This window comes from Seriola lalandi, unplaced genomic scaffold (assembly GCF_002814215.2).
Source record: "Seriola lalandi dorsalis isolate HSWRI2012SDOR001 ecotype SW California unplaced genomic scaffold, Sedor1 jcf7180002054344, whole genome shotgun sequence".
Classification (NCBI taxonomy): Eukaryota; Metazoa; Chordata; class Actinopteri; order Carangiformes; family Carangidae; genus Seriola; species Seriola lalandi.
In genome coordinates this window covers 10,692-21,914 of record NW_019524897.1, presented here as the reverse complement: position 1 = coordinate 21,914, position 11,223 = coordinate 10,692, and the positions used below count along the sequence as shown (strand labels likewise).

Genomic DNA, 11,223 nt, shown 5'->3' with positions numbered 1-11,223 from the left:
GATGTGAAGAAGTGATCACCGCTGACACGTCTTTACTTGCAATCAAAAAGAAGTTTATTTACAAGAAAGAAACCGTGTCACAAATGCTGAATCCTGGAGCATCTCTGCCAATGTGAGATCTCCTTCTACCGTCTCACAAACCCCTCTATTTATCTGTCTTATCCCACCTTTGGAATGTGCACTTCTTCCAAGAAGAAGAAGCCTTCACCCAAATGGTAGATAAGATCTGGTTTATGGCCTCTGGTCTCTGGCCTTTGACCTCTGAGGCTATAAAGACCCCGACATGTCTGAGTTTCTCGTACCATATTAAACAGAAAACCAATGTTTAACCAGTTTTGACCCCTAATACACATTCCTTAAACTCAACTTACAACGAGTGGTTCAAGGTGACCTTTGACAAAGTCTTAGTTGACAGCCTTCTTGAACTTTAGAATAAAAAATAAATAAAAGAAGAACATACAACAATTTAGAATGTTGAAATAGAAGGAAATGAAGTGGATAATACACTATAATGTGAAATTATTTACTGTTGTAAAATCTCTTTATTATTGTTTGTTGCTGTTTTTTCTGTTTTCTGTTTTAGTTTCAGTTTCTTTCATTTAATTGGTTTTTATTTAAAATATCTGTAAATAACTTGAACGACATGATCGTGAATGATTAGTAAATAAATAACCACCACGAGACATCAGGTTGAATTTGTAACAATAATGATGATGATGATGTTCTTCCTCCCGTTCAGGTGTCTCCCCCCATCCTCCCATCACCCAGACTGTCCCCCATTCAGGAGGGTAAGACACAGCTCAGACCGACTGAGACTTCTTCTTCTTCTTCTTCTTCAGTTTTCTCCCACAGACTTCATCTGTAGGAACCTTCAGCGTCTCTGTACAGGGAGTGTTCCTAATAAAGTGCTCACCTGGTCTGACTGTGGAGGGACATGAGGCTCGGCTCAGTCCGACACTTCACAGGACAACCAGCTGCTCACACTCTTTCTTCTTCTGTGTTTTTACAGTGAAGAAACCTTCAGTCGTCACTGTCGGTCGTTTCCAGGTGACGCCCTCTAAAGACGTTCCCGCTGTCCATCATCAGGGGCCCCGCCCACTCGACCAGGCCACACCCACCGCCCACTCTCCACCTCCCTCCAGGCCAAAACAATCAGGGAGCTCAGAGAGCAGCACGGAGGAACAGAACGAATCAGACAGTAGCATCGCCATGGTGACAGTCTCCCTGGCTGGTGGTTACCATGACAACCCTGGAGGACAGGAGGACGAGTGGAGGAGGGGCGAGGATGAAGAGGAGGAGGAGAGGAAGAGGAGGAGGGGTCAGAGGCTGAGTGTCAGTCAGTGGGAGGGGTCAGCCAGCAGCGCTGGCTTCAGCCAATCACGGAGCCGCTCTGCACACATCTTCAGCTCTGACGAATCAGAGAGCGAGAAGGAGGAGATGTGGGAGGAGCTACAGGAGCTGCGGGAAAGGTGATTGGTGGATTGATGATGTTTTCTTCACCGAGGCAGATGATTGGCCCAATCAGAGAGAGAGAAATTTCAATATAAGACCATGAGTCTGATTTCAAAATAAGACTCATGATTGAACCTGAGATTTACACAAAACATGAACCTCTGCTATTGGTTCTGTTCTAGTTCTGGTTCTGTTCTAGTTCTGGTTCTGTTCTAGTTTTGGTTCTGTTCTGGTGTTTTTCTGGTTCTGAGGGAATCTAAAGGGAATTTATTCAAATTTGCCACCAATATTCCTTTGACTCAACTGATTTGGTCAAAGGTCAAAGGTCAGCTTCAGTGTGACATCATAATGTTCTGGTCATTATTCAACACAGTTACATAGCAACAGTAAAGGAGACTGGGACCATATTTCCTGTAATGTGATTGGTTGGTGGAGGCGGAGTTAAAACTGACGTGTCAGGAGTGTTGCTGCTTCCAGCCCTTTGACACCTGTGGTCACATGATCTTCTTCCAGCTCTCACATATTATTTATGTTAATTTATGTAAACGAGACTCGATCAGAGTCCAGATGAGTACGCGACATGAATCCTCTCCCTCCCTCCCTCCCTCCCCCAGACACCTGACGGAGGTGCAGAACCTACAGGCCAATCAGAAGCGAGAGATCGAGGAGCTGTACCTGAGGATGGGTAAAGCCCCGCCCCCTGGTATCGTCTCTCCGGCCGCGATGTTGAACCATCGCCAACGCCGCCTCTCCAAGAGCGGGAACTACCCACCTGCTCACAAAAACAGCCTACAGAGACTTGACGTGCTGCCCCCTGCAGGTGGGAGGGGCACTGCAGCCTGTTCACCACAAACAACAACAACAAATACAACAACAACAGAGTTTATGATAATGAGATGACATAATGACATGAAACCTGATGTTGTGTTTGTGCTTCAGGCATCATGAGGAAGAGTTCGCTCAGCGGCAGCAGCAGCGGCTCTCAGGAGAGAGCAGGGAAAGGAGTGACCTTTGCCCCCGAACACACCTGTATGGTGAGTTCACACCCTCACCTGTACAGCTCCAGTAAGTTGCTTCTGCCACCTGGTGGTCACTAAAGTCCCTGAATCCACCTCCAGGTGGAGAGACGTGTTGAAAATGAAGAGCTCTGATTGGCTGTCTGTACAAATAACATCCAGGTAGAACACCTGGTTGCAGTGTTGTGTAGTCTGCCACTGGAGAGATTAACATCTGACCTCTGACCTTTCTCCTCCAGTGACAGAGAGCAGCTGCTGACTGATGAGGAGGACGAAGAAAGAGGAAGAGGAGTGACACGTCGCTTTATTATCAAAGCTGCAGAGAGACGAACACCTGATCTGGGTTTTATAACCTGTCCCAGCTCCTGGATCTGGTCTGAGACCTGGATCTGATCTGAGACCTGGATCTGGTCTAAGACCTGAGACCTGGATCTGATCTGAGACCTGAGACCTGGATCTGATCTGACACCTGGATCTGGTCTGATCTGAGACCTGGATCTGGTCTAAGACCTGAGACCTGGATCTGATCTGAGACCTGAGACCTGGATCTGATCTGACACCTGGATCTGGTCTGATCTGAGACCTGGATCTGGTCTAAGACCTGAAACCTGGATCTGATCTGAGACCTGACACCTGGATCTGGTCTGATCTGACACCTGGATCTGGTCTGATCTGAGACCTGGATCTGGTCTAAGACCTGAGACCTGGATCTGATCTGACACCTGGATCTGGTCTGATCTGAGACCTGGATCTGGTCTGAGCTGCTCGTCCTCCTCTGACCTGGATCAGTTGTTTCTGCATGAACACGTCATCAGACCCTCGAGCTGATTTTACACATTTTATATGTTTGTGATTGTTTGTGTTTGACTGCTGTCAATCAAATCAGCTGCAGAGTTTCTGAGTGCTCGATGTGAATCTATAACTTTGACGTGCTGCTCATGAAGTCCACCTCCTGCTGTATTCTGAGTCTGTATCCACCGACCCGGAACCACCGTGCTCCGTATTAAGAGGTGATGTCATAAAGACTTGTTGTGACGTTTGAAGAGAGACGACTGAACGAACAGAAGCTCCAGCACAGCGAGCGCCGCCTCAGGTGACGTCTGGCCGAGATGTGAAGAGATGAACATGTGGGTTTGGACGTGTTGCATTCAGAGCCCACACCCTTCGGAGGACTCTGCTTTCCTCACATAAACTTTCTGTTTTCAGTCTCTTAGTTTTAACAGATGTACCATATTATTTTCATTACTGGAGTCCAATGCATCTTGGGATATGTTGGACCAGAAAGGATTCACCCCCCACTGGGAACTCGTCTTTGACATGAAACCAGAATTTACAGGATTCATTTAATCTCAGTTTGTAAAGTTTGAATTATTCCAATATTAAACCTCATATTTGAAAGTTTTTTGCCCAATAAAAGTTTGATGGTAGAATTATAAAAACATTGTGATGTTTTTCTAACAGGGTCCAGTTTACATTCATCACTAAGGCAGATTATTCTTCCTCTAACAGACAAAGAGCTCTACAGTTTCCATCCACCATCACAAGCCTCGGGGGGGCAACACTTCCCCCCTGACTCCTCCCACTGATTTCATCTCTGTGTGTTTATATTTTTATCGATGTCTCAGTGACGCCTTGACAGGACGTCTTTAAATTTGGTTCAAACATTCACCAGGACTCAAGGACGAACTCATTAGATTTTGGTGGTCCAAAGGTCAAAGGTTAAGGTCACTGTGACCTCACAAAACACTTTTTAGCCATAACTCAAGACTTCACACAAATGGTTCATAAACGGCTCTGACTCTGATAAACAGGATGTGACCTGGAACTAGTCTGAGAGGCGGCGGGATATGACCACAAGGAGGTGACTCAACATTCAAATATGTGTCGAGCAACTGTTGCCACAGCTCTTCCAAATTCACCATTAAACCTGCCTCAATGTCTGAATATTTACGATGAAGATGACGAGTTGTGGGAAATAATGAGGGTCGAAGTCCAGGTTCGGAATGATCCCCACGCCGATTCTGTGTCTGTGCAGAGTGCCGCTCTAAAAATACCTCCCAGTGGGTCAGAGGGAGGAGGAGTCATTTGGAGGAGGGGTCAGCGGGAGGAGGGGGCAGTGGGAGGAGGAGTCAGGTAGAGGAGGAGTCATTTGGAGGAGGGGTCAGTGGGAGGAGGAGTCAGAGGGAGGAGGGGTCAGTGGGAGGAGGAGTCAGAGGGAGAAGGGGTCAGTGGGAGGAGGAGTCAGAGGGAGGAGGGGTCAGTGGGAGGAGGGGGCAGTGGGAGGAGGAGTCAGAGGAGTCGTCATTTGGAGGAGGGGTCCAGACCAGACCAGTCCAGTCCAGAACAGTGCAGTCCAGTCCAGACCAGACCAGAACAGTCCAGTCCAGTCCAGTCCAGAACAGTACAGTGCAGTCCAGTCCAGAACAGACCAGACCAGACCAGACCAGAACAGTCCAGTCCAGACCAGAACAGTCCAGAACACAACACAACAGTCCAGAACACAACACAACACAACACAACACAACACAACACAACAGTCCAGTCCAGAACAGACCAGACCAGAACACAACACAACACAACACAACACAAATCGAGTCCAGTCCAGAACAGAACAGAACAGACCAGACCAGACCCGACCATAAACCTCAGTTCTACTGGCTTTAGTTCCTGTTTATTACTTGACTTTTTCTTTAAGTGTTTTCTATTTTCTATTCTTATTTCTAGATCCGTGTCATAAACGTCTGTGCTGTTTCTTCCTTGTGCTGCTGGGACGACTAAATTTGTCCTCAGAGACAGACCATACTTGTTTAGGGGGGTGGGCTGAGCTGGGGGGGAATTCCTGCAGACAGACACAAACAACAGGATTATCTTTCTTCTGGTAGCTGAGGGTCAGACCGGAGCTTTTCCTCAACGCTTCTCAGGAGGTGAGACGACAAATATACATGTTCATTTCATGATTTTGTTTCTTTTCAACATTTACTTTAAAATAGAATGAATATTTTAGAACCAGTTTTCATGAACAGCTCAGAAAACTTAGTGGCAGAAGAATAAATGTGTTCAGTGTCTGTCTGTGTGTTATATATCAGTGGGAACTTTGTGTCTGTGCTGACACATGGAAAAAATTCCAATAATTCCAAACATAGTGAATCGTCTGTAATACAAACTGAATATTTCCTACTGCTGCACCTTCACATTAAAAGCATCTGATTGGCCATTTGACTTTTATTATGAAGTGGTCACAGGGAATGCAGTGTGTTTATCAGTAAGCTCAGAGTCCTGTGAGTTGAAGTTCATCCTCGCTTACGTCCTGGTTGAGAAATCTGGATCAGGCCCTGTCTGTGGCTCAGCCACATGTTTGAGCCTCAGTCAGACCCAGACTCAGACGAGGAGGCTGTTGAGACCAGAACCACAGACTAGCAGACGGGTCAGAACTGTTAGCATAGTTAGCATCTTTTCAGAACAGTTAGTGTAGTTACAATCTTTTCAGCTCTGATAGTGTAATTAGCATCTTTTAATAAAGTTGGTTGGTAATGGTTGGCTTAATTAGCATCTTTTCCATGGCACTTTAAAGACAATCCAGCGGCACGTCTTGCTGACAGGGTTCACTGTTACCAGTTGGTTTTTCTTTGTAAAATACAGACAGACAGATTATTAGCAACATTCAGGAATTTTAACTTTCTGACATCTGTCGACACTTTATTTCCTAACTAACTTTTTATCTGACGTTCTTGTAGACCTGCCGACCTCTCAGTGTGATCTCAACATGGACGTTGCCGACAAGCTCGTAGATAAAATCTTCTCGTGGGTGGAGCTACAGAAGAAAGGTTCACACAAGTTGAAGAAACTGGCCACTGAGCTTGAGGAAAACAAGAAGAATGTTAACGTCAGTAAGGTTGTTGGGAGCTCAGTGTCTGTAGGTGGTGCAGCTGCAGTGACAGCAGCAGGTGTATTAACCTTCTTTACCGCAGGGTTAGCAGCACCTCTTCTAGTTGTAGGAGCAGTAGCATCAGGGGCTGGTTTGGTTACTAATGTGGGTGCTGATATTGTAGATCTTATAGCATCAAGTCGCACCATGAAAGAGGCTGAAAAGATTTCAGAGGAGATCCAGAATGTTGAGAAGAAACTCCAGGAACTCATGAAGACACTGTTAAAGGAACAACGGGATGGTGATAATCTTCCTCCTGATGAATATGTCACAGAGCGAATCCTGAGAGCAATGGCCAACAACAACGGACTGCAACTACATGATGACGTCAGTTTGTACAAAATCATCACTACGGTGACCGGTTTGTCCAGATATCGGCTCACTGGGGAAGACGGAGGCCTGAGCCTGATTACACGGTTTGTTGTAACACAAGTAGTTACACAAACAGGGAAAGCTGTGGCTTCAGTGGCCGCTTCCATCGGAGGAAAAACAGCAGCGAAGGCAGCTGGTCGTGTAAGTATCAGAGAAAGTGCCTGGCACAGCAGAGGGCGCTGTTTCCTGCCTCATCAGTGACTCAGAGGTCACAGTGAGGTCTAGGCCCAATCCCAATGTCCCCCCCAAAGACCTCACAGACTTAAATAATACATAAGTAACTGTGACATATCATGTTACCTGGACGACTTCAAAACATGTTTGGTACCACTGTGGGTTTGGTACATTTGATTTTACATGTTTGACTCCTTCCCTTCGCTTCCTGTGTTTTCACAGGAAGTACTGACATCTACTCTTCTTTTGTGCCATGCCGTCATTGCTGACTCAGTGTGAATTTACTCAGTTGTTGGAAACTGTGTACATTTCTTCTTCTCTCAGTCGTGGTAGCTGTAGGGTTGAGACAGCATTTTCTTTTGTGAACACATTTTCCTCCTGTTTGTCAGGAGGCAGGTGAGACGCCTGTATTTTGTTTTTGTTTTTGTTTCAGATAAGTTAATGGACACTTTACAGATTGCTATGTCTGTTGTTGCGACTGTGCTCACCCTGACACACCTTTCTACTTCAAATGATAAATAAATCTTTTGAACTACAAATTGTTGTGGCACTGGACATCCTTGAGAGTGAGGATTTGGTGGTTTCAGCAGGTCTAAGGTCTCTCACCGAATGACCTCCTTGATCCAGACCAGTCAGGCTTTAAAAGCGTTGTCTGGTGTGTACAACAAAAGCCCTACAAGCAGCGAGAGCTGCAGGTCGGTCCTCAGGTCTGATCTCCCTGGACCTCTCGCAGTCTTTGATACAGTGACCCACCACATCCTGCTATCTGTACTCTACGACACCAGTGTCTCAGGCAAAGTCCCTTCTTTGTTTGAATCATGTCCTTATCCTAAGAGGTTCCAGGCCTTGGTGTAAAGAGTGTTTCTCCTTTTTCAGATTGCAGGAGGAGCAGTTGGACTTGCGATTTCAATTCCTGAGCTGGTCATCAACTGTAAAAACCTGGACAACTGTGAGACAGAAGCCAGTCAGAGTCTGAGAGAGAACGCTGAAGCCATACAGAAGGCCTCTGAAGAGCTGGAAACACAACTTAATGAAATCCAGTGAGTCTGAACATCAACATTATTTACAGTGTAATGCTAGAAATTAAAAGATGACATCAAAGGTTTATTTTAGGTGTATCTGAGGTTTTCTGTCCATGTTCTGAGGTAAAGACTCGTATCTGTACAGGAGAGTAACACTGGAACACCTCATCGTTAGAAAGTGAATATTTAGATCAGACTGTTTAAATGGTTGAAATGATGCATCTAATTAGTTTTTTTAATTCCTCTTACAGGAAGGTGATTAAGAGATTAGCCAGGGTGAAACTCTGCATTGAAAACGAGGACAGGAGCTCCGATCAAAGGAAAGAATTGATCAAATTTGCAATAGAAAACTGTCGGGATGAAGCCGTTCAACAATGGCTGAGAGCGAATTCAAAGTCTAAGACTTTCTTCCATCTCGTGGACGTGTTTCATTTGGTGAAAAAACACATAGATAAGAAGGAAAAAAAGAAAAAGGTTGACATCACCTTTGTGGCTCATGGGTCGATCAGAGACGATGATATCCCAGCCAGCTGTCTGCTGCCTCTGCCCACCATCACAGATGTGCTGCTGTATTCTCCCTGGAACTGTGCCATCACTGCTAAGGTAGCGTATGGTATTGCTACAGGACTTGTACAAACTCAGCACAGAGTTTTTATCTGTGTGAAGAAACACAACTGTCAAATTCCTCATGAAGGACATTTTCCCACAAAGCTGCCAAGTCGCTGGAACTCAATGAAGAGAGCTGGAGTTCAGAAGATTCCCAAAATCATGGTCAGTACTCTCAGACTACCAAAGGACGGTGCATGGGATTGTTTTAAATCTCTCACAGCAACACATGGTAAACCAGAGAGAAGCCGCATCGTCATCCCGTTCATCTTCCCGGGTGGTCCAATAAGAATCCCGTTCTTCGTCGTCACCTTGGCCCTGTCTCTGGTGCTCTTTTTCTACAGGTATGAAGCCACCGTCCATCTGGCTGCCTGTCTGGATGATAGATCTGATGAGAAGTTTGACCGGGAGTTTCTGGAGAAACAGTATTCCTACACCATCGACAGCACAGCAATGACGTCTTCAGCAGACATGCTTCCCAACAGACACGCTGACCTGTACAGGGCCTTTGAAGCTGTGTTTGATTAGACAGGTTCCGCCTCACTGTCCAAACTGCACTAAACAACAAGTTGTAAAATCAGTCGAGTGAAAAATGTTTCCACATTTATTTGGATCCAGTTCAGTTTTAGTTTTCAGGGTGGATTTACTGTTTAGTAACAATTTTCTGGAGATGAACAGTTTTGTTTCAGACAAATATATGTTGAGGCCTCAAGCTGAACTCAGTGTTTCCAGGTGTTTCCAGGTGTTGGGGAGTTGTCAGTGTGTAACAACTAACACACACTGACAATGTGGAAAACAATGATATAAATATGTCCTTTCTGACGTTAGCGTAGCTGTAGCCCAGTGAAAGGGACTCACACTGACGCCAGTGTTATGATTTCATCTGCGAGTACGTGAGGATCCACGAGGGTCAATATGACGTACATTTCATCATTGGCGGGTCGTCCACCGCTACCTTCATCTCTACAATTCATCTTTAACAGTGCAGCAGACTAAGCAGCTCCTCTTCTTCTTGCATGTCGCCATTTTGATTTGATTCGTAGTGTGAATGTGCGTTATACGTAGACAACGATCTACTTCACATGTATGAAGTATTTATACTTTGTGGATTATTTTTCTTCTCTCAAATGTTAATCATCACTTCACTTTACGTTATTCAGTCTTATGTGTTTTGGATGTCACGGTACAACTGTTAAAACCAAAGGCCTTAAAATTTGTTGTTGGCGCTTCGCAACACAGCAGTAAGGGCGGGAACAGGTGATGCAAAGCAAAAATCCTCCACAGATCAAACCTTCTCATTTTGGTTCGGACTTCGTGCCCTCAGAAGACCACCTCCGTGACCATAGCTATAGCTATATGGTTTTCTGCTAACAGGCTTTTGTAGGTATCCATGACAACCATTGTAATGTATTAGACAACCAATAAATATAAAATAAAATATATATGAACTCTGATGTTCATTGTATTCTGTCTCTATGGTAACTGTGTAACTATATAACCTCATTCTCAATGTGTCATATCATTTATGTTTTTAGATGCCCCCACCTGAGGAAAGGGTCTGTGAGTGTGTAAGATAAGAAAACAGGAAGAGGAAACCCAACAATACTGAGGGGCTGTCCTTGTCTGACAGGTGGGAGATAGGAATATGTTATCACAGGTGTATATCTGAGGGGGAGGCGGATCACACCCAGGTCTTTGTTGTCGTCAGATTTGGGAGATTTTTCATCGACCATCTAACTCAATATGAACTTAGTGTGTTTTCATTCTTCTGACTTTTCACCTTTGGTTTTGATATTTTGAGGTTTAACTTTTGATTTCTACATTTATATCTGATCTTTCACCAAGTTTAATCTCTAATCTTTTTTTTAATCGTTTAACTTCATGTAATTCTTGTAATTTTCAAACGAAACTTGACTTTACATGTTTGAAGTTTTTGTGCTCCACTTGCTGTGTTGAATAAAACCAAGTAGAGTAAACTAGTAGTTTAACACATTCTGATCTTTTTATTCCTCCTCCCCAAGACAGTCAGAGCAGCAGCCATATTGTTTCGTGTTGTCCATCCACATGTTCACTGGGACTTAAGGATGAACTGGTTAGAGTTTGGTAACCATACACTGTAAAAAATTCCTAATTTTACGAAAAATATGTGAACAAAAGTCTGTAAAATGACAGAAATGACCTGTGAATTAACAGCCAGACTTGTATTTTAAGCATTATGCCAATAATCATGAATTACATTTATTTCCCATTTTTGTAAAGAAAAATGACTGTATTATTTATACGGTATTTTTTCTGCTTTCTTACATTACATACAAATCTAAATGACAGTAATTATCTGTAATTAAAAATGTAGCTTGTTATTATAAAGGTTAATGTCCACACAAACAATTTAAAGATTCTCTGTAATTTAAGGATAAATCTGATTACTTTTACATTTATGTGACTTCTACATTCAAACTTTGTGATTCTGGATGAAATGTAAATGTCCTTTTTTTCATCACATCAAACATTCTAGTACTGGAATGTATCCCAGCATGCACTGGGAGGAAAGCAGGACACACACACATTCAGACCTATGGACAATTTAGAGTCCTCAGTGAATGAAATGTCATGTCTTTGTTCAAGTAATCAGAGTCCTGGAGGAAACACAAGGAGA

The 11,223-nt window shown here is 44.1% G+C and overlaps 2 protein-coding genes across 2 annotated transcripts in view; both read left to right on the top strand.

The window, feature by feature from the left end:
• Positions 1–3,092, top strand: part of LOC111656105 (serine/threonine-protein kinase WNK4-like) — a 13,572-nt gene extending 10,480 nt beyond the window's left edge. The window contains exons 14-18 of the mRNA XM_087174370.1: positions 696–788; positions 1,010–1,469; positions 2,067–2,272; positions 2,392–2,517; positions 2,708–3,092. Coding sequence (XP_087030496.1) covers positions 696–788; positions 1,010–1,469; positions 2,067–2,272; positions 2,392–2,517; positions 2,708–2,727 — 905 coding nt within the window. The 3' untranslated portion in view covers positions 2,728–3,092. The remainder of the gene's footprint in view (positions 1–695; positions 789–1,009; positions 1,470–2,066; positions 2,273–2,391; positions 2,518–2,707) is intronic.
• A 2,174-nt stretch (positions 3,093–5,266) lies between these two features.
• Positions 5,267–10,555, top strand: LOC111656111 (uncharacterized). The gene is made up of 4 exons (XM_023407692.2): positions 5,267–5,392; positions 6,203–6,906; positions 7,816–7,979; positions 8,213–10,555. The coding sequence occupies exons 2-4, from the start codon at positions 6,232–6,234 to the stop codon at positions 9,093–9,095; spliced, it is 1,722 nt and encodes a 573-aa protein (XP_023263460.1). The 5' UTR covers positions 5,267–5,392; positions 6,203–6,231; the 3' UTR covers positions 9,096–10,555.
• Positions 10,556–11,223: the final 668 nt, after the last annotated feature.

Excerpts from the sequence above, each read along its gene's own strand:
- LOC111656111 (XM_023407692.2), top strand. The coding sequence starts at position 6,232 with ATGGACGTTGCCGACAAGCTCGTAGATAAAATCTTCTCGTGGGTGGAG. Across the intron at positions 6,907-7,815 it reads CAGCGAAGGCAGCTGGTCGT|ATTGCAGGAGGAGCAGTTGG; the intron begins GTAAGTATCAGA and ends CTCCTTTTTCAG. Across the intron at positions 7,980-8,212 it reads ACACAACTTAATGAAATCCA|GAAGGTGATTAAGAGATTAG; the intron begins GTGAGTCTGAAC and ends TTCCTCTTACAG.